Source organism: Poromitra crassiceps (genome assembly GCF_964638095.1).
Source record: "Poromitra crassiceps genome assembly, chromosome: 1".
Taxonomy (NCBI): Eukaryota; Metazoa; Chordata; class Actinopteri; order Beryciformes; family Melamphaidae; genus Poromitra; species Poromitra crassiceps.
The window spans coordinates 60,370,746-60,393,702 of NC_139623.1; the positions used below are offsets into that span (position 1 = coordinate 60,370,746).

Genomic DNA, 22,957 nt, shown 5'->3' on the forward strand with positions numbered 1-22,957 from the left:
GATGCCACCAGCCAAAAAGACGTTGGTCCGAAGCCGGCTGCCAACGTTCTGCCAACGAAAGTGCCAATGGTGGGCCACCGTTGGCCCCACATGTCATTGTTATCTGGGTAGTGTAGTGACCAGGACTCATACCCCACCGGCTTCCCACCCGCAGACACGGCCAATTGTGTCTGTAGGAACCCAGACGCCCCCTGGATGTGTTTGCTGTCTTTACCTTGCAGACTTGGGCGACTCGGGCGATCTTCAGCTTGTCTATGAAGCTGAACTTGATTTCTTTCCCGATTTCAGTGAAGAAGAAGTAGACCTTGTCGCCAGCCGGGTCCAACGAGGAGCCCACAAACGCAGGCTCTGAAACAGGAAATTATGCTATGAGGGGTGGATACTAGTGCCACAGATCACCCAGGAGACTGTCGTGTGACGTCTTCGTGAGGAGAGGGTTTGTACACCGTCACCAGTGTGACTTAAACATTGTTGATAAGTACGTCACCAGTGTTTCTTTTTTCCAACTTTGAGTTAAGTCAATTCATTCAATACGTTAGTATATGAGTATATGAGTATACATGTTCCAGACTGTTTTTCATCATAAAAGTAAATATACTTCACAGTATAAAAATAATAAGGGACATTGTACATGGGTGCCTGGTTATGTTTTAAAATGGGGGAGCAAACTTGGAAAGATACATATATGGCTGCACACACTGTTGGGGAGCCATATTCTATTATTAGAGGTTGCATTGGTTGGATTTGTGTGCCTGCATTTGGGTCGGATCACATTCACACCACAAAATAACTGTTTTCTCTACTTCCTGCTTCTACACCTATCTTACCTCTACTTCCTGCTTCTACACCTATCTTACCTCTACTTCCTGCTTCTACACCTATCTTACCTCTACTTCCTGCTTCTACACCTATCTTACCTCTACTTCCTGCTTCTACACCTATCTTACCTCTACTTCCTGCTTCTACACCTATCTTACCTCTACTTCCTGCTTCTACACCTATCTTACCTCTACTTCCTGCTTCTACACCTATCTTACCTCTACTTCCTGCTTCTACACCTATCTTACCTCTACTTCCTGCTTCTACACCTATCTTACCTCTACTTCCTGCTTCTACACCTACAGTATCTTAGCAACACGAGCCGCTGACTAATTATATCTTATATTATAGCTTCATGTACGCTGCAAGCATCACCTCAAGACCCACTCTTTACCAAAAGAGGAAGAGTGGCCACTCGATTCTGGGTCCAGAAGCTACACCAAGTTCTCTGTATATATTCTGAACAACTTCTATATCTTCTATTCGAGCAATTCCTTCTACAGTCGTAGACTGAGCATCTCGGACCAAAACATTAAGGTTCATGGCCCGCTGGTCATCTCAAGCATACCACTCCTATATCAGCAACAACGTCAATGATCTCTGTCAATCTCACAATCAACTCAGCTCTTTCTAAATCCGACTCTTTTGGGGGTCTTGAAATCAGCTCGGACGTAAACACGCCTGAGAAGCAATCCGCTCGGGCAGCACATGCCGAGACGGAACCCCCAACGCTGAGTCTCCCTCTGCCCGGTCTTCAGTTCCTCCTCTCAGACGAGACAGATGTCAACAGACGACATCTCCATGCACCCTCACCCTCACCTGCACCTCAACACATACACATTTCAATCTTCATTAAACTTCTAAACGATATATTGTTGTGGTGTGGTCCTTGCAAGTGAACTGATCTGTTTCAGCTGTCATAGGCAACCTGGCTGTCTGCCAAATACTGCTCTGTTTCAGCTGTCATAGGCAGCCTGGCTGTGTGGAGGAGAAGGTGCTATGTGTACCCTTAGGTGCCCATGAACTGTCTAACCCATTATATTTAACAGTGGTTTTAATATAATTTGTGGAATCAAATAAATAATTCAAATGTGTGTGTTGGGAGCAGAGTGAGCACTCACCATCCAGTAAGCTGCTGGTGTCCTGGTTAACGTCCGACCGGTCTTTACTGAAGTGACGCGAGATGAGTGGCGATCCTCTGAATTCTGACATGGAGCCGGTGAACAGCTCGCCGTCTGACACACAGAGACAGGTCACATCTCATTTATTTTGCCTTTGACAGGAATCTGCCTTGAGATTGTAATTTTCGAAGCAACTTCCGGTTTTGCCAGGAAAGTAGTTCTGGCTATGTATTTGCTCCGCAAATTAGAAAGTCTCATTTTTATAATAATATAATTATACATTTTACATTATTATTTCATAATGAATGCTCGAGTCACAACCTGTATTTGACTATAGTAACACTCTCTGACAAGGAGACGGAGAGCGAAACTCTCGACCCCCACTCTCCACATTCCACCAGTTGGTCAACTGAGTGACACCCATCATAAAGGACAGGGGGGCGAGCCAACTTCTTTGTTATCCAAGTGAAACAAGAGAACCAAGCCAACGTCTCTGTCATCAAAGCAGCGAGATGAGATGAGCCAATACTTGAATCTGAGTGGCTTATCTACAACAAAGACACGCCCTGACCCCCACACTGTACCCAGGGAAAAGTCACCCAAACCACAGGACGTTCTGCACCCCAGACAGAGAAACGGAGCAACCCCCCTCTCTCTTGTGAACGCGAATTAGCATTAGCCACTCTCAGGCTACGCTAACTAGCTACCTTCTCCGGTCCCCTGAAGAACCGGGACCACGTCGCCGCATCCCCCTTGCCGACTGAAGCCCTCTCTGCTTGGCCAGCAGAGACTGATGTCAGCTGCGGACCGCACCTCTCCTCTCCACCTCCCCCTCGTCGCCGGAGAACCCCGGCACGGACAGCCGCACCGAACTGTACGCGCATACAGATTTCTCAAAGTAAGACAGGCTCATTTAAGTTCAGGCGGACAGGTTGTTTAGCGTTAGAAGATTTAATACTGTGAAGTGATTTAATACTGTGAAGTGATTTAATACTGTGAAGTGATTTGATACCTGAAATTGTCTGTGATTGTAACTGTGCTTGCATATGTATTTACTGAACCAGAGTGCCTATGAATGCTAGCTAAAGATCTCCACCGATCCGCTGAACGGATCTAGGTTGTAGGCCGGGTTGAATTTATTCCATCAGTTAAACGTCGGTTAATCCATAGCCGTGGTGGAATAAGTGCATCACGGTCTCCATTAACTGCGCTAGCTCTCACTCACGGGCACGAGCGTTAAGCACGAGCACGTGATACACTACCCCATACACACACCTCTACACAGGCCAGCTAGCCACCATGTTATGCTAGGCGGAAGCGAACGCGTCCGCCATTTTGTGACGAGGTGGCCCTAGTCATACACACACACACACACACACCCAGCGCTCTGGCGCCATCTAGTATCCACCCGGTGACCCTACACTCATATGCAGAAGTCACCAGTCTTCCCTCACATTTTCCCATACTGTAAGTCAATGACTTTGCAATGTAACTTAGTTATAGAAGAAACTCATTGATTGTAATGCCAATATCCCTCTTTTATTTTACATATAATAAATAGTGTCAACTTTTAATTGAATTAAACTGTTTCCGTGTGATTTTGGTGTAATTGTGGTGAATCACTGCATAAGGATTTAAAGGACTACGCTTCAGAAAGAGACTAACTGTGATTAAATGCAAGCTGGGCCTGCCAATGAGCAGGTGGTGCCCCTAGGTTAATCCTTATTAAGGATAAAATATTTGATAATTAATAATTTTATGAAATATTAATAATTTGCAGATTATTAATATTTTATTTTACCCAGCTTAATTGAATCCAAATAACGAGCACTACATAAGTAAATAATTAATAATAATTTTGGCGTTGTAGGAATGTGTATTTGGTAACTTTGGTAACAGCAGTAGGCTAGCCCGTTCCGCAGGGGGTCCACCCGCTATGCCGACCACCCGCAATGCCGACCTTAGGTTTAGGCGTGGGGGTGGGAGAGGTTAGGTTTTGGGTTAGGGTCTGGGGGAGGTTAGGTTTAGGCATGGGGGGAGGTTAGGTTTGGCGTGGGGGCTGGGAGAGGTTAGCTCCACCGACACGCTGCACGCCGCCTCGCTCAGCTGGTTCTGCTTGTGGGCTATCGGCATTGTGACCTGTCGGCACTGCGGCCTGTCGGCACATAGACGCGGCACCGTTCCGCAGACTACCAGTCATTGTGCTAAGCTAACTAGCAGGAGGAGGGTTGTGTCACTACTTTCTACTGCACACACAGAGGAGAGAAGGGCATATGTGACCCGCTCTATCAAAATGAATCGGATGTCGCAACTTGCCGTTTCTCTTGACAGGCGATTTTATGAGAAAATATTGATGTTGGCTGTTTTCAGGTTTCACCTGATTTTTGTCAAATAAAGCCTTGGCTTTCATTCTGTGTAAAGATTATTAACTCATTGAGTACCAGCCACTTTTGGAGAACGGACGCTCCCAGTGCCAGAGTTTCAGAGCGTTTTCAGTGATTTCTCGAGGCCCACAGAATATTGTGTGATATTACTATGTAAACACCGAACACGCCCAAAGAACGATGAGACTCTCTTCTATCATCAGCAAAAAAAAGTTTATTGATATCATTTTCCGTTCTTTAGTTATCAGCCAGAGAAGATAGGTTGATTTCAGCAAAAACAGACGTTCCCATCTAGAAGCTGAGATAATCAGCCTTTTGTGAAATGAAGCATTTCAAGCAAATCACTGACTCTGAAGCTAATATTTTCTGACCTGAAACATCTGAACAGTAATTTCCTTCAATAAACAGCACCCCCACCCCCCTCAACTCCAAACTCCTCCTCCGTGGGAGTGTCTCTGGTGGCTCTGCTGGCTCTGCTGCGTGTGTCAGGCGAGTCTCTGCTGCCTGCTATGGCAGGCTCTGCTGCCTGCGGATCCACGTTCGGATGGCGGCCGCTCGTCGGGGGAGTCTGGATCGGGCTCGCTGAGTTCGTCTGCGTTTCTGGGGTTTCAGTTGTGAGCTGGGATGAAGCTGCGTCCGATTCTAGGCTTTCTGCTGCGCGTTTCAAAGTGCGCTGCACCCAGTCTATTTTCGCAGCGCTCCGCCTTGTGCGCCGGCTCCCAGCGCGACACTGAAAAGCCAAACCATTCTCATGAGAATGGTTTGGCTTTGGTTTTATTTTCTGGCGGCTAATCGTGTGGAGAAACTATGCAGCAGAGACAGAGGGGCTCAGTTGTGGGAGCGGATTGGCTGCTGTTCGCAGCTAACGTTAGCTCCAGCCAGAGCAATCTGTGCCGCTCTGGCTCATGCATCGGTTTCTCTTTCATCACGGCTTTTTCTGCTGTTTTTCCTCAACTTTCTCTAATCTGGAGAGCACTGTCGCCACCTAATGGGTCCGTAAAATAGGTTATACACCTTCAATAGCTACAATATTTTTACAGGAGATGCATGAGGCTTTGATCCACGTCCCACCGTCAAAAAACGCATTTGATGCCGATCGACGCCGATCGACGTCATTGGCACTCAATGAGTTAAGAAATTCGAACGCTAAATATCATTTTGAAGCAAAAGTTTGGAAGGATGAGAAAGTGAAACTTCCCCGCTCTGCTGCTCTGGGCTGAGCAGCATTCATTCTTGTTGCCAGATAAACTCGGTTGTGAGTAGGGGAGGTCCGGGACGAATTAAGCAGGGGGACGGAATAAGCTTGTCCTCAAATACTATCTTTGACGAAATTCTGGAAGACGATTTTTTCCCCCCATGTTACACTTCCTGGTAGCTCACTTCCTGTGAAATTTCAGCTCGGCCAGTCAGTGGATGGCGGAGATATCCGCAAAAACGTTGCCTTTTCGTCTTATTTTCAAACGTGAGTAAAATATTGCAAACTGTGTATTTTTCTATTAGCGTGTTGGAATTTATTTATTTAATGCTGCTAACGCTATTCATCTGTTAGACCTATCGGTAGACTACAGCTCAATGATCGTTTTGTGTGTAATGTTAGCATATCCTTTGTGTTAGCTTAGCTTTCATCGAGGGAAACGCACAGGGGACAAATAAAGCACTTTGCTCCAATTGCCTTGACTAGGCTATGCATTTATCTGTGCTTGCAGGACAATGCCTCGCATAAGGAAGAGGACCACGGATAGAGGGCAAAAAAATGCACACATTCAAATATTTCTTTGGATAAGCCATTTAAGGGAGGTAAAATATTGATCACATCAGCTAAATATATAGATAGAAGTTATAATGATATTAATTTGCAACATATAACATACTAAAATGTATTTCATAATACTTAGTTTCTTAGATGACCAAAAGATGAAGGAATTGTATGTTAATGCCAGAAAAAAATTGTTACCTGGCTGTTTTATTTAGTTGAAGCTCGGCTCCCACCTATTGCCATCTCTGCGTGGTACACGCTATCGAATGCTCTTACCTTTTATTACTTTAAAAGTGTCCTTTCCAACCATTCATTAGACCGTTGACAGGATGCAGACTGGACCCTTGGAAAATCCCGGGCGATCCTGACGGTCTCATGGTCTCCGATCCAATAGCTGGAGTAGAGGCGGGCACAAGCCCTCACGCCTGGAATTGGACCGGGAAAACCCTACTCTTACCTGCATTCGGCCATGGACAGACGTGTGAATTTATTGCTCCAGATTAGCGTTAGCTGCCTTGCCCGACCACTTTCACTTCAACTGCTCCCCGTACATCGGCGTAGCGGACGGGAACCTCGGTCGTTGATTTTCCGGTCTGGAAGTTTACCTTCGCCTGGGCGGTGAAAGTTGGAGGCGACAAAGCTAAGTGCTTTTTTTCACGTGTCGGCGGCTTGAACAAGCCGGTCCGAGTGTCGTTGTATGCTTGCTAATTGAATTGCTGTCTAAGCTAACCTCACGTAGAGATAACTCTCCGCTACTAGCGTCACGTGTTTCGTAGCTTAGTCTTGTTCTTGTGTTGGTTACAGGTATTAGTCGGCACCATTGCCGACTAGCTTGCTAGAGTTAAGACCCGCTAAAATAGCCTGCCGCCTACGCGCGCTCGGTCTGCCACATTCAGTGGATTGTGTTAACTCGCTTGCTTCAGTGTTACCCACAAGGCGAAAAAGAAGAGGATAAAATTAATTACGTTGGGTTACTCGCCTGTCACTACTCGCTAGGTGGAACCGCGTGTTCTCCAGGATGGCTAGTGCTAACAAGGCGAAGCGCTGTGCGGACCCCAAGTGTGGCGCGTGGCTATCAGCCAAGGACTCGCACACGCTGTGTGTTGAATTCCTGGGACAGGCCCACGCAGATAGCTGCCTCGGAGATCCGGAGTTTTGCCTCGCCTGTACTGAGATGCCTCGTAGCACTCAAAAATACAGGGCAGACTTCTTCAGAGGCCACGCTGGCGGCGTTGCCGCTGCAGCTGAGCCCAGCCAGAGTCAGACTACCTCTGGGCCTGCTACCTCCGGCACCCCGCTGCCTCTCGGACAGCAGCACGTTGACTTGGCCAGCTCTCGGGAGGGCTCCCAGCACAGCTCCCAGGAGAGCTCCCCACGTGCTTCTCGTTTGGGTTCACAGCACGGCCACAAGGAGGGTTCCCAGCAGTGCTCCCAGGGGAGCTCCCCACGTGCTTCTCGTTGGGGTTCACAGCATGGCCACAAGGAGGGTTCCCAGCAGCGCTGCCCGCTGAAGCGCCCACAAGATGCGTAGGGTTCCCGGTCGGGTTCACAGCACAGCTACCAAAGAAAAAAGGTAGGTTCCCAACAGTGCTCCCCGCCGAAGCGCCCGCGGCATGACGCGCGGATTTCCCAACGCGGTTCTCGGTCGGGTTCACAGCACAGCTACCAGGTAGGTTCCCAGCGTGACTTCCCGTCGGGATCACGGCAGTGCGAGCAGTATACCCGGCACAGTTTCTCAGCGGGTTCACAGCACAAGACGGGTTCCCAGCGCGGTCCCCACCTGGGTTCCCCACATGGTTCCCGCTGTTCCCTGCCCCCCTCCCCCAGGTCGGGTGAAGGTGCGGCTGACTTCCGTGTCTCGGAATGGGCTCGCCTTTCCGCCAAGATGACCGGAGGTGGGGGACCCTTTTGCCCCGACGTGCAGCGTAGGGTTCAGCGATCCTGGACCAAACCCTACTCCTCTGAGGCCCCCATCCGACGCTTTAAGTGCTGGTCTAGCGTGTGGAAGGGGCCCAATCAGGCTATAAACATCCCCCCCCACTGGAGAAGGCTGTGGCGGACCATCTGCTTCCAGGCCAGAAGAAGGAAGGGAAGCCCTTGCTCCCCTCCCCAGCCTGCAGGGAGACTGCTTCGCTCCTGGAAAAGTCCTATCTGGCGGCAGGCCAGGCGGCCTCCATGGCCAACACCATGGCCTTCCTGCTGAAGTATCATTGCTTCCTGATAGACCAGGTCCAAGCAGCCCCCGAGCCTGAAATGTTCACCGAGCTACGCCGGGTCTCCGACTACGTCTTCAAGATGCTGGAGTGTGTGTCGGAGGACTCAGGGAGGGTCATGGGATCTTCGGTGGCCGCCTTGCGTCACCTCTGGCTGCAGCTCACCAGCCTGCGTGGCCATGAGAGGACGGACCTCCTCAACGCGCCCGTTTGCCCTACCGGGCTCTTCGGTTCAATGGCGGACCTCGCCAGCAGGGCCCAGAGGCGGCGTGAGGACACGGAGGCGGTCGGCAGAGTCCTGCCGCGCAAGACCGGGGCGACCCATCACACAGCGAGGCCACCTCCTGCCCTAAGGTCGTCCGACGACGACCCGTGGCAGCCCTGCACGCCGTCCACGGGACAGGCACCCCCAGGGGTGGTCCGGTCCCCCGGCCAACGCAGACAGGAGCAGCTCGAATGCCCCAAGGAACGCGGGGCCAACACCTCCCCTGCCAGCCTGGACTGGCGCGGGTCGAGGAAGCCGTGCCCGCCGCAGCAGGGGCTCCCGCCGTAACCCTGACAAGTCGGCCACCGCGACCGGGCCCCGAGGCGTACCTAGCGGTCCCCCGGGGGGGGGGAGGGGCAGCCTCCACGCTGCCAGGACCTGGCGTCCCGCAGTGTTGTCAAGCGCCGAAGAGAGCCTTGCTCAGTACGTGTCCCTTGCCACAGCTGTCGTCGCACCAGCCGGGCAACGACCTCCTGCGGCCTCCGGGACGCAGCTCCTATGGGCTGGTCCTGCCGGGGCTGCACACCACGGGCGACGACTCGCCGCGGCCTCCGGGACGCAGCTCCTATGGGCTGGTCCTGCCGGGGCTGCACGCCATGCTGCCACGGCCTCCGGGACGGACGCCCCCTGGGGCCGTCCTGCTGGGGCCGTGTGCCGTGGCGCCTCAGGATCATGTACCAAGGGTAACCCCGACTCAGGGCACCAGACCTGCCCTGGCAAACAGCCTCCCCCCGTGGAAGAGGCTGTGCAGACCCACACCGTGGGTGCTGCGAACGCTGGAGAAGGGCTACGCGCTGCAGTTCGCGGCCCCCCCGCCTGCTTTCACGGGCATCCCTGTCTCAGACCTGGCGGATGCGGACTCCATGGCTGTCCTCGGCGAGGAAGTCTCCTCGCTTCTGGCAAAGGGCGCGATACGGCCCGTGCCGGACAAGGACAGGCAGTCCGGGTTCTACCACAGGTACTTCCTGGTGCCCAAGAAGGACGGGTCCCTACGGCCCATCCTCGACCTCAGGCGGCTAAACCCCCTGCTCAGGAAGCTTCCCTTCCGCATGTTGACGCTCCCCACACTGTTCAGAGCGATCAGACCCGGGGACTTCTTCACGTCAGTCGACCTAAAGGACGCCTTCTTCCACGTTTCCATCGTGGAAAGGCACAGGAGGTACCTCCGGTTCTCCTTTCAGGGAGTCTCCTACGAGTACTGCGTACTCCCCTTCGGCCTATCTCTAAGTCCCAGGACTTTCACAGTCTGCGTCAACACAGCGCTGGCTCCCCTCCGAGACAGGTCACAACCTTCCTGGGTCTGGAGCTAGACTCCCTTTCAATGCGCGCCCGCCTCTCTCCAGAGAGGCTGGACAACCTTTGGAGGACAGCGGAGACTCAGCGTCGCGCACGCACGATCTCCGTTCACCAGTGCTCCGTGCTACTGGGCCTTATGGCCGCGGCGACCGCGGCAATTCCTCTGGGGCTGCTGCACATGCGCCCCTTCCAGAGGTGGTTCCTCGGTCATTGCTTGGACCCAGCGATACATCGGTCCCGCGTCCTTACGCTGTCGGACCGCGCTCGCCAAGCCTTGGATGTGTGGACGGACCACTGTTGGCTCTCAGAGGGCGCCAGACTGCGTCCGGTCCCACTCAAGCGAGTGATTCGGACCGACGCCTCCCTTTGGGGCTGGGGCGCGGTCTTCGAAGGCCAGGCTGCAAACGGGCGATGGCAAGCCCAACAGCTTCGCCACATAAACGTACTGGAGCTGGAGGCAGTTCGCCTCGCTCTTTGGCACTTCCGACATCAGATCATGGACCACCATGTACTGATACGGTCGGACAACACCGCAACAGTGGCGTACATCAACCGCCAGGGCGGTGTCCGGTCGCTGGCTCAGAACCAGCTGGCTACGGTCATCCACGAGTGGGCCCGTCTCCACCTGCTGTCCCTGTCGGCGGCACATATTCGGGGCCACCTCAACCTGGGTGCGGACCTGCTATCGCGGGGCAACCCGCGCAACTCAGAATGGGTTCTCCACCCACAGGTGGTGGAGCAGATCTGGGCCAAGTTCGGTCGAGCCAGCGTCGATCTCTTCGCCTCGCGGCTCGCACACCATTGCCCCCAGTGGTTTTCCATCCTCGCAGACAATCCACCGTGTGGCCACGACGCGCTGGCGCACGTCTGGCCGAGGGCGGCCCTCTATGCGTTCCCCCCAATCGCACTGATTCCCCAGGTGCTGGCCAGGGTGAGACAGCAAGGGCTACAGCTCATTCTGGTAGCCCCGCACTGGCCGTCGCAGGTCTGGTTTGCGGATCTGATCACTCTGACGAGAGGTCCTCCGTGGCTGCTGCCGCGTCGGAAGGACCTGCTGTCGCAGGCGGGCGGAGAGATACTCCACCCATCCCCACACAAGTGGAAGCTGGCCGCCTGGTCCCTGAACGGGAACGGTTGCTAGCCCAGGGCCTGCCTGCGAACGTGGTGCAGACCATACAGAGTGCTAGAGCCACCTCGACTCGCACTCAGTACACCTACAAGTGGCGGTCCTTCTCGCACTGGTGCGCAGAAAGGGACCTGGACCCGGTGACCTGCGATGTTCGGCCCATTCTCTGCTTCCTCCAGGGTCTGTACGAAGCGGGCCAGTCGCCACAGTCCCTTAAGGTATATGTGGCCGCCATCTCGGCCTGCCACATGGACATCGAGGGCAAGACAGTGGGAGGCCTGTCTTTGGTCTCTCGTTTCATGACGGGTGTGCGCAAGCTTCGCCCCCAGACGAGGAACATCTTTCCCAAGTGGGACTTGGTCACGGTCTTGGATGGCCTCTCGAGGCCTCCGTTTGAACCACTCGACGCTGCCGACCTGAAGCACCTCTCGCTGAAGACGGCATTGCTCCTCGCTTTGTCTTCGGGCAAGAAAGTGGGAGACTTGATTGCCCTGTCAGTGCAACAGTCGTGCATGGTGTTCTCTAACGATGGGCGCAGGGCCACGCTCCGCCCGAACCCTGCTTATCAGCCTAAGTGTATTGGAGCTGGCTTCAGGTCCATGACCATAGACCTGGTCGCGTTTGAGCCTTCCGCCTCTTCTTCGGCGGAAGAGAGGAGACTTCGGTTGCTCTGCCCCGTGCAGGCGCTCCGTGCCTATGTGGCCAAGACGCGTACTTTGCGTACGTCTAACCAGCTTCTGGTGTGCCATGGGGCTAAGGCTTTGGGCAAGCCGTTGTCCAAACAGCGTCTATCACACTGGATAGTGGAGGCCATTAACTTGGCCTATTCTGCCGCTGGGAAGGTTCCACCGGAAGGAATTAAAGCCCACTCTACTCGGGGCGTGGCTTCTTCCTGGGCGCTGTTGCACGGGGTGACGGTGGAAGATATGTGCGCAGCTGCGTCATGGTCGACTCACCATACCTTTGTGAGGTTTTATAGTCTGGATGTGGGAGGCGCGACGTTCGCTCATGCGGTTCTGTCTGCCTCCGCGGACTAGTTGCCTCGCTGACTGCTCCCCAATCCTTATCGGGTTCCCATGCGCTATAAGCCGTGACGGCCCATTTTTCGATCGAGAGTCGCAAGGTCGGGCACTTAGGTGCTCCTTTGCAGCAAGGTCGGTTGTAAGGTGGCAATAGGTGGGAGCCGAGCTTCAACGAAATAAAACTAAGGGGTTGTCCTACAACCCAGGTTTTATGAGTGAAGCGAGGCTCCCACCTCAGGTGCCTTGCTGCCAGTCTGTCTGGTTGTGGCCGAATGCCGGGTGAGTGGGGTTTTCCCGGTCCAATTCCAGGCGTGAGGGCTTGTGCCCGCCTCTATTCCAGCTATTGGATCGGAGACCATGAGACCGTCAGGATCGCCCCGGATTTTCCAAGGGTCCAGTCTGCATCCTGTCAACGGTCTAATGAATGGTTGGAAAGGACACTTTTAAAGTAATAAAAGGTAAGAGCATTCGATAGCGTGTACCACGCAGAGATGGCAATAGGTGGGAGCCTCGCTTCACTCATAAAACCTGGGTTGTAGGACAACCCCTTAGTTTTTGTGCCTTTTTCAAAACCGCTACATTAGTCCCCCGCCTGTGCTTTATTTGTCCCTCCACTGTGGGACAAATGAAGCATTGCGCAGCTTCTGGTTGCCGTCTGATGACGTCTGATGTATTGACCCATGGAACGAAACTATGGTTGGTAATGCCAGAGGACATGTGTAGGTTGCTTACATAAAAATATTGTAACTCCAGCTGAAACAATCTTTACACAATGAAAAAAAAAAAAAAAAGTGCTTCATTTGTCCCGGACCTCCCCTACTTGTAAATGGTAGGCTTATAAATAGGCTACTGCAGGATTTAAAACACTGTTTATAATGTTAGTCAGCATTGTATTGTGGAGTTATGTTATTGGTTTGTTATTTTAGATTAGTTTGAGCTGTTTGTATAATGTTTTAACTTCTTCAAAATCTGCCGCCGGGGGGGTTTATCGCAAACTGCATGGCAACCCGTCTCCCTGCCGGCCTGTGTGTGTCTCTCTCGCTCTCTTTCCCTCCCTCTCTTACACCTGTGTCCCTTAAAATTATTAATGTTTTCTGCATAGCAACAGTTTGATGACCACTGTCATCATGTCCATGTGTAGGCCTATGGATGTATGGATTTCATACTGGCCGTTTTAGAAAAAGGAAAAGAAAAAAAGCGAGTGTTCGTCATCTGTCACTAAAGTGTTGGCAGGCTGTGAAGTCCAGTGACAGGTGACCGTCTGACTGATAAACTAAACTAGCCATGAATTTGCGCAATGAAGACATTGCTCGTCTTTTAAATTCAATTCCTGTTAGAGGTGCATCAACAGAGAGCAATTTGACTGAGTTGATTTCAGATTATTATTATTACGCCCGATTAGCTGCTGATGATGAGGAGAGGTGAGCGACTCTGACCACCAGTCGGACTCGGGCTGTCCGGGGGCTAGCTCCGATGAAGGTGATGATGATGAAGGCGGGGAGGAACATTTACCACTCGTTCCTGACCCGATAGAGATGCAAGATCTCAGATGACACAATGACGATAGTGTTACAGAAACTGAGACAGCATGGGAGTAGGCTACAAGTGTGACTGCCAACTTTACAACAGCAGCCCTTGTTACAAGCATCCCGGATGAGATGGTGTTAAAGAAATGAGTCATGTAAGCTTGGCTACATGATCTAAATATAATGAATGCATGAATGAATTCATGTATGTATGTATTTGTTTGTTTGTTTGTTTGTAAAGGCTGTAGGCATAGTGGCCCCTATCGTTGCATCGGCGCAGTTTCTAGGCCGAGCGGCAGGCGCAGATCAAAGCAGTGGGCGTGGAAAGGCGCTCTTGATATCGTCGTGCTGGCGCTAGATGCAGCCCAAAGCATTACAACCACGCCTTTTAGGCGTAAAATTATGCACCGTCATGCTCATTGGATAAGTGCAATAAACGAATCGCACGCTTGCCTTTTTAGCTCCAATTCCAGTGATCCCGCAAAACCAGACGAAAGCCAAACGCTCTGCCCCCCCCCCCCCCCTCCCTTCATCCAGCCTGTCTGTCTGCATTATAGGCTATTATTCCATATTATTATGCTTCTCAAACCAATCTAACTGCAGTTTCAATACTGCAAGCATGTAAATACGCTACACTATAGCAAGATCAAAGTGAAAATAATGTTCTATGCATCAGCTAGAAAAATATAGCCTATTAGATTGGTGAAAGTTTGTCCAGAAAGATATCATTTTCTCTCGCCTGCTGCAGGAAGGATGATGCACATAAATATACCCTACATTATGTCAAGTCATTGCATAAATGTGTTTTTATTGTAAAACTAAATGTGAAATAGGGCCAAGTTATTGGAGAGACATCACAGTATAGCAGATGCCATTAGAAGCGCGTTCCGAAGCGCGTTCCGCTGTTACTTCTCTAAATCACGTTAACTCGACAAGGGATATATATAGGCCCAGGAGGACATATATGTTTCACATAGGGTGGTGTTTTCATTTCGAGGTTTTATTTGGTCCAATATTGAAATGTTGACAATGGCAGGCTGTGTTACCATTACACATTAATTTAGAACTACCTTTTATATCTATTTTGGCTCATTTGGTGGCTATTTAGTAGCGAAATGAAGAAACACAATGCATGCTGGGAACTCAGAGAGAGAGAGAGAGAAGGGTGACAGAGAAGAAGCAGTGAAGGCAGAGAATAGGCCTGCTTTTCAAAAGCGCAAAGCGCTAAATGTAGGCCAGCTCCCAAGATATCACTAGGCTGGTATTTAGCGCAGACACGCCCACTTTGGGACTGCGCCACGCCCATTCGGCCTAAAGCGCATTTGGCAGCCTAAAGCCTATTGCTATCTTGCCGAAACAGGCGCAAGGCACGTTTTTTTGCGGTTAAGGCCCGTAATAGCGCCGATGGCCTGTGGGAGAATAGAGCCCAGTGTGTTTTCCTGATCATCAGTGGACAAGAAAATCACAGCTATCAATAGCTAATAATGTTTGTGTGTTCATGAGCATCTGTGAGAGACAATGTGAGGAAATTATTTCATATCAAAATAGCCTGTAATAATGTTAGAGAGAGAGGGGGGGTACAGGAGATTATAAGACAGGTGGTTTGGTTGTGTGCGTGTGTGTGTGTGTGTGTGTGTGTGTGTGTGTGTGTGTGTGTGTGTGTGTGTGTGAGAGAGAGAGAGAGAGAGACAGACAAAAATGTGAGGAAATAATTTCTTAGAAAAACAAAATAATAGCCTATAGCTTAGTGAACGTTTGTAGGGTTGTAATGTAAATCCATCTGATAGGCCTACCACACGGTGAATGTTATGTTCTGAACATGGGGCATATCATAATGCTATGTCATTTTGTAGCTCAAAAATATCTGGTTCTCCTTGGGAAGATCCAGGTGGTTTTCAGGACTTTCCAGGTGGTTTCCTGGAAAGTCCTGGAAACCACCTGGACCTTCCCATGACCTTCACCGGATCATAACAAACTGCCATACAAATGCAGGAGTCTGTGGGGTCGGAGACCCCCGGAAAAAAACGTTACCATTTTACAATTTTGGAGCCGAAATTGTAACATAGCAACATTGGTCCAAAACGTTGCTATGTTACAATTTTTTGGAGACTGGGCTGCTGGGGTTCAATTCCCAGCGCAAGCCACATTTAAATTTTTGAACAAAAGTTTTTCTTATTTAACCGCGACCAAACCATTTCTCTAAGCATTGGGCCTTAAGTGTTGGACTGACCCACGGTGATGGACTGACTGTGTGTGTGTGTGTGTGTGTGTGTGTGTGTGTGTGTGTGTGCGCGTGCGTGTAAGTGTTGGAGTGACCCACAGTGATGGACTGTGTGTGCGCCTGTGTGTGTGTGTGTGTGTGCGTGCGCGCATACGTGCGTGCATACATGTGTGTGTGTGTGTGTGTGTGAGAGTGTGCGTGTGTGTGCATGTGTGAGTGTTGGACTGACCCACGGTGATGGCGCTGCTCCTCTGGAAGGGGCTGAAGGGACAGCGTCCCTTAGCCTTGCTGGAAATCTGGACCATGGAGAAGTTTCTAACGTCCTGCAGGGAGAAACAGAGAGCAGAGACACTCCAGCCTGACACTGTCTGAAAACCCAGCATCACCAGCAGCTCATGAAATAGTCACAAAGCCGGCAACTGGTGCTTGTAGAACCCCCTGTATTTATATTTTACTGTACACATATTGTACTGTATATATATTTTAGTTGTAGTTTTGAACCCCCTGTATATATTTTAGTTGTAGTTTTGAACCCCCTGTATATATATTTAAAGTTGTAGTTTTGAACCCCCTGCATATATATATTTTAGTTGTAGTTTTGAACCCCCTGTATATATATTTTAGTTATAGTTTTGAACTTCCTGTATATTTTAGTTGCAGTTTTGAACCCCCTGGGCTCTATCGTTGCATCGGCCTATGAACTGCGCTCAACGCCAGACGCAGCCCAGAGTAGTGGGCGTGGACCAGCGCACTTGATATTTTGGTATCGGCGCTACACACAGCCTTAAGCATTACAACCACGCCTTTTAAGCGTAAAATTATGCACTATCTGCTCATTGGGTAAGTGCAGTAAACGAATCACATGCTTCACTTTTCAGCTCCAATTCCACAGAGCGATCCAGTCCGGCTTCAGAAAAGCCAAGGGCTCTGATCTCCCCCCCTTCCTTTTATCCCCTCTGTCTATCTCCATATATAGGCTATTATTCCATATTATTCTCAAACCAATCTAACTGCAGTTTAAATACTGCAAGCATGTAAATACGCTACACTATAGCAAGATCAAAGTGAAAAGAATGTTCTAAACGCATCAGCTAGAAAAATATAGCCTATCCCTATGATGAGATTAATTAGATTGGTGAAAGTTTGTCCAGAATGATATCGTTTTGCTACCTTTTCTTCTCCCCTGCTGCACAGGTAGGATGATGCACATAAATATAGCCCACATTTTGTAAAGTCATTGCATAAATGTGTTTTTATTGTAAAACTAAAATGTGAAGTAGAGCCAATTTATTGGAGCGGACATCACAGTAGGACATGACAGTAGAACTGCGTTACACTGTCACTCATCTAAATCACGTTCAATCTGCAAGGGATATATATAGCCCCAATATGACATATATGTTCCACATAGGGTGGTGTTTTCATTTCGATGTTTTATTTGGTCCAATATTGAAATGTTCTACAATTGCAGGTTGTGTTACCATTACACATTATTTAGATCTACCTTTATATCTATTTCGGCTCATTTGGTTGCTATTTATTAGCGAAATGGATTAGCCCAATGCATGCTGGGAGATTTCACGTGTGCCTGTTGCAGGAACGCCAGGCAGTGAATGTTTGGCCAGAATGATCTCATTTTCTCTCGCCTTCACTGCACAGGTAGGATGATGCAACACCCTCTGAATGTCACGAGCTCAAAACTGTCATGTTAGAAAAAACGGTCATGTTGTTATACTATGTACGGTATAACAACTTCTTTTTTCTATCGGACTTGTGTTGTGTCTGTCTGAGCGAGGGAGTCAGAGAGAGAGAGAACCGGCGAACTGTATTGTGCCTGTCAGACTGATGAGCAAGAGAGAGGGAGTGACACAGAGAAGGGTGACAGAGGAGAGGCAGAGGAGGGCTCCGCGCAACTGGCGCACTGAATAGGCCTTGTTTTCAAAAGCGCAAATCGCTAAATTAACGCCAGGACGGAAGATATCATTAGGCCGGTATTTAAGGCCAAAACGCCCATTCTCGCCCATTCTGGGACTGCGCCACGCCTATTTCGCGTAAAGCGCATTTCGGAGCCTAAAGCCATGTTGATATCTTCCCGAGGCAGGCGCAAGGCACGTTTTTTTTGCGTTTAAGGCCAGTTTTTGCGCCGAAGGCCTGTGGGAGAATAGGGCCCCCTGTGTATATATATTTTAGTTGTAGTTTTGAACCCCCTGTATATATATTTTAGTTGTAGTTTTGAACCCCCTGTGTATATATATTGTAGCGGGTTGGGTTTGTGTGCTACTGTAAGTGTGTTATACTGTTCTGTGCATGGGGGTTAACTGTGGGATTGACATGTCTGTGGGGATTTACGGGGGTCTGTGAAGGCGACATATAGCCAGTGGGTGGGGTGAGAGGGGGGGTTCACCTGTGATTGGCTGGGGGGAGGGGAGCTGTGGGCGAGAGGGGAACAGCTCGGGGAGTTGGTGTGTGGAACCTGAGAGGGAAGGCTGTGTGGGTGTGAAGAGCGGAGAAGCTAGGAGAGGTAGCGGGGTTTTGGGTGTGTGTTGTGGGGTTTGTTTTGGCGTGGGCTACGGCTGACAGTACCCCCCGGACCCGTGTGAAACCAAATAAAGTGCGGTAACTAGATCCTGACTCTAGACTGGTTCCTGACAATGCTACAATATTTTAGTTGTAGTTTTGAACTTCCTGTATATTTTAGTTGTAGTTTTGGTCCGAGTGATATGTTTTATGGTCTCTCCTGATTCTAAATATAGCTGAATTGCTTGGTTTGACGAAGTAAAACCAATTTTGTAAGCATTTTACGAAATGTCTATGGAAAAATGAATGGCGAAAAATTCCATTGTTTGTATGCCTAACCCGGAATAGGGTGTGACTTTGGCACTAGATTTGTGTACATGAACAAACCAAAAAATCCCATTACACTCAGCAGCACTTTCAAACGAATGTATTTCATCTGGAAGTATATTTCATGCATGCAACACTTTTTTTTTCTTTTTTTCTGGCAGCCGGGACTCAGGAAGTAGGCTAGGCTAGGGCGGAAGATGGGGGTATACGATGCCGACGACCGGGGTCAACACAGTCTCACAGAAAATTGTAAAATAGCAACGTTTTAGAGTGGACCAACATTGCTATGTTACAATTTCAGCTGCAAAATTGTAAAATGCTAAGGTTTTAGGTTTAGGGTTAGGGTCTGGGGAGAAGTTAGGTTTAGGGTTAGGGTCTGGGAGGGTTTAGGGTTAGGGTCTGGGGAGAGGTTAGGTTTAGGGTTAGGGTCTGGGAGAGGTTAGAGGAGTCTGTGGGGTCGGAGACCCCCGGAAAAAAACATCCTGGAAACCACCTGGACCTTCCCATGACCTTCACCGGATCATAACAAACTGCCATACAAATGCAGGAGTCTGTGGGGTCGGAGACCCCCGGAAAAAAACGTTACCATTTTACAATTTTGGAGCCGAAATTGTAACATAGCAACATTGGTCCAAAACGTTGCTATGTTACAATTTTTTGGAGACTGGGCTGCCGGGGTTCGATTCCCAGTGCAAGCCACATTTACATTTTTTAAGTTTTCTTATTTAACCGCGACAAAACCATTTCTCTAATCTTCACCAAGTTGTTTTATTTGACTAACCATGACCGTAACACACGTTTGAACTGTGACTGATCACATGGTATCCTGGCTGTTTTGACTCTGAAGCTCAGATCACGTGTGGAGTCGTATCAGGAGAGAAACAGATTTTATTGTCTCGTCTGGCTGAACTATAGAAGAACAACATTAAAGCAGCAAGGGGAAGGGCTTACGATGTAGGCATCATGGGGGTTGTAGGCAAAGCTGCCACAGGCGTACAGGTGGGAGGAGTTTATCGGCTGCAACACCTGGATGAAGTTAGGACAGTCGACCTGAAGGCAGACAGACAGAGAGAGAGATATAGGGCCCTATCTTCCCAAAAGCGCTAATTTAGCGTTTGCGCTCGTTTAATGCCGTGCTCAATGCAAATTGGGGGCGGACACAAGCGCATGCCTGTGATAATTGTACTGGGTATTGGCTGCCACATGCCAAAACAGGCGTGTCAGCGCTAAAATGTGGGATAGATGGCATTACCCTATCGTCAGCAGCGCGCAATTACTTTGCGCTAAGAGCTTTGAAAAGGACCTCTTACGTGCAATTACCTGCTGTGCTGGGAGCGCACCCATAATCTCCATGCAGCGCAGCGCAGTGCAAAGTACATTAGAATTCATTTTGGATATGTCATTACGCACAGCCTAGACATCAAATTATGCTGCTAAAATTGGGTATTAGCAGATAATTCAGTGAGGCAATCAACTATAACTCACTGAGAAACTTGTATCACATCGCAAAGAGAGAAATGAATTGAGAAAACGTGTTGGACAATGGACATGGGCTATTTACCTTCAAAACCCAGAGGGTCGTTGGCACCACAGACGATCTGTCAATAAGCTCTCTCTGTCCTTGCACGAGTGAGTACACTCTATTACACATGGAGAGAATTACAGCATATTGCATGCCTCGCGCAAACAGCCATTATGAGACGGGAATCTGATTCATTTTGATTGACGTAATGCCCAGCATTGCCTGGCCACGCCTGTGAATAATTCTGGTAGTTAAGACCACCCAAATCGCATTTGCGCAGGCATTTTGAGGCACAGATGATTTTGGCACGGCTCTAATTTGCGTCTGCGACAGGTGCCGTGAACGTTTCCGCATGCCGGCCGAGAATTGCATCCGCAACATATTTCGGGGCTGTTTTAACTTAGGGTGTATTCACACCTCTGGGTCGTTTGCTTTGTTCCGATTCAGGTACTTAATTGATACAATTGTTGCATTTGTGCCTTGGTTCGTTTGTGTTCACACAGCCACAAATGAAACGGTCCAAATAGTATTGTCAAACTTCCTGGATTGGCCAGCAGACACGCTGATAGGCTAATAGCCTCTCTCTGGATGGACAAAATAATTCCCAGAGATTTTCCTATATGATTATAAAAATGCGTTTTGTTAGACCTACATTTTAGGCTATGTCGGGCGTCCGCCGTGCGAGGAGAGAGAGAGAGAGAGAGAGAGAAAGAAAGAAAGAAAGAAAGAAAGAAAGAAAGAGGGAGGGATCGGGAGAGAGAGAGGGAGAAAGTTTTTTATTTATTTATTAATGTATGCTATGCTATGTAGCCTATGTAAGCCTATGTATTTATTTAGCCTATTTAGGCTATCGGGAATTTGGAGATCAAAGACCCTCGCGAATTCTGCTATTAGGCTACTATCACGGAGATGAGGATTAGCCGAGACATAGGCTATATGAACACCTGCCCTGTCAGGAATAAAATATTAATAAATAATTTAATAATAACGGACATTTCGAGGAAGACATGCAATCAGTCTGATTGTCTGATTGAACCAGACAATCTTATCACAAAGAAGGCTGGCTCTGATTACCACGATTTGTTTTCATTTTGAATGGAGACCAGAGAGAGCGAGAGAGAGGGAGAGAGAGGGAGGGAGAGAGGGAGCCAGCAGCACACCGCACACAATTTACAGGCAAAATCCGTAGAGATTCAACACATTAACTCATTGAGTGCCAGCCACTTTTGGAGAACGGACGCTCCCAGTGCCAGAGTTTCAGAGCTTTTTTCAGTGATTTCTCGAGGCCCACAGAATATTGTGTGATATTACTATGTAAACAATGAACACGCAAAAAGAACGATGAGACTCTTTTCTATCATCAGCAAAAACAGGTTTATTGATATCATTTTCCGTTCTTTAGTTATCAGCCGGAGAAGATAGCTTGATTTAACAAAAAAGAGCCTTTTTTTTCTAGAAGCTGAGATAATGGCCCTTTTGTGAAATTAAACATTTCAAACACATCACTGACTCTGAAGCTAATTTTCTGATGTAGTCACAACACTGTCTGGGTGTTGTGTGTGTGCTGCTCTGCGTGCCCCCCCCCCCCCCCCCCGCCCCGCCTCAACTGCACACTCCTCCTTATGGGAGGTGGCTCTCTGCTGAGTTTGCTCTGCACTGTGAAGGGTGCGGACATGGAGGAGCTCAATTGTGGGAGCAGATTGGCTGCTGCTGCTGCAGGCACATCTAACGTTAAAACGCTTCATGCATATCGATGCATACGGATGCGATGCGATTTCCGTTTCCCCAACGACTTATTCTCTGTTTTTCTCTGCCTTTCTGTTAACCTGGAGAGCACTGTCGCCAACTAAGGGTTCTGTAAAATAGGTTATAGACCTCCAATAGCTATAATAGTTGTACAGGAGATGCGGAAGGCTTTGATCGACGTCCCACCGTCAAAAAACGCATTGGACGTCGAAAGACGTCCGTGGCACTCTACGTCACTATTTAATTGGACGTCGAAAGACGTCCATGGCACTCAATGAGTTAACGTTGCTTCCCATGGTCCGAGGTAAGTTGATTGAGTTCAACTGCTGATGTGATGATCCAAAAATCCCCCAAAGTTTATCGATGCAAGTCACAAGTCGCCAAAACAGGATCTGAAAGATGTTGTTTTTAAACGATAAAAATGTTCGTTCTTCAGGCCATTACTACGCACAGCGCAGCTGACTACGGCAGCTGGTTTATCCAAAAATGCGCACCGTTTACTGCTGTTGTGGCGGATCGAGGTCGGCTCACGTTCTCACCACAAAGGAACCGCACCAGAGTTCGTTTAAAAGCGGACCGAGACCACCCTTTCTTGGCGATCTCGGTCCGCTTGTTTTGTCCCTCATCCGAGTGCGATTGCTGTGTTCACACTCCCCCAAACGAACCGCACCAAGGGGGAAAATGCTCTCTGTTTTGGAACAACTGCTCCAAACGAGATAGGTGTGAATACACCCTTAGAAATCAGGGAGGTCACGTCTACCAGACAATTATATCACTTTTAAACAGTTACATTTCTGTATAAATCATTGCAATATGCTCCCGTGAGGTGGGGATGCTGCTGGCGCTGGGGTGCAAAACTCGGCATAACACCTGGCGGATGGCGCAAGGCGGACTGCTATCTTTCCTGCCTTAAGGCACGCGCAAACAGGTGCGCAAGCGCTATTAGGGGATAGCGCTTGTCAGAAGATGCCCAATTTTAGCAGCATAATTTGATGTCTTGGTGTGGCAAGGCTGTGCGTAATGACATATCCAAAAGGAATTCCACTTTCCACTGCGCTGCGCTGCACGGAGATTACGGCTGCGCTCCCAGCGCAGA

The 22,957-nt window shown here is 49.4% G+C and overlaps 1 protein-coding gene across 1 annotated transcript in view; it reads right to left on the bottom strand.

Moving 5' to 3' along the window:
• LOC310788537 (semaphorin-4A-like) overlaps positions 1-22,957 on the bottom strand; it is a 62,243-nt gene that overhangs the window by 26,292 nt on the left and 12,994 nt on the right. The window contains exons 4-7 of the mRNA XM_083650075.1: positions 19,545-19,643; positions 15,979-16,072; positions 1,941-2,054; positions 215-348 (exon numbers count right to left, since the gene is read on the bottom strand). Coding sequence (XP_083506201.1) covers positions 215-348; positions 1,941-2,054; positions 15,979-16,072; positions 19,545-19,643 — 441 coding nt within the window. The remainder of the gene's footprint in view (positions 1-214; positions 349-1,940; positions 2,055-15,978; positions 16,073-19,544; positions 19,644-22,957) is intronic.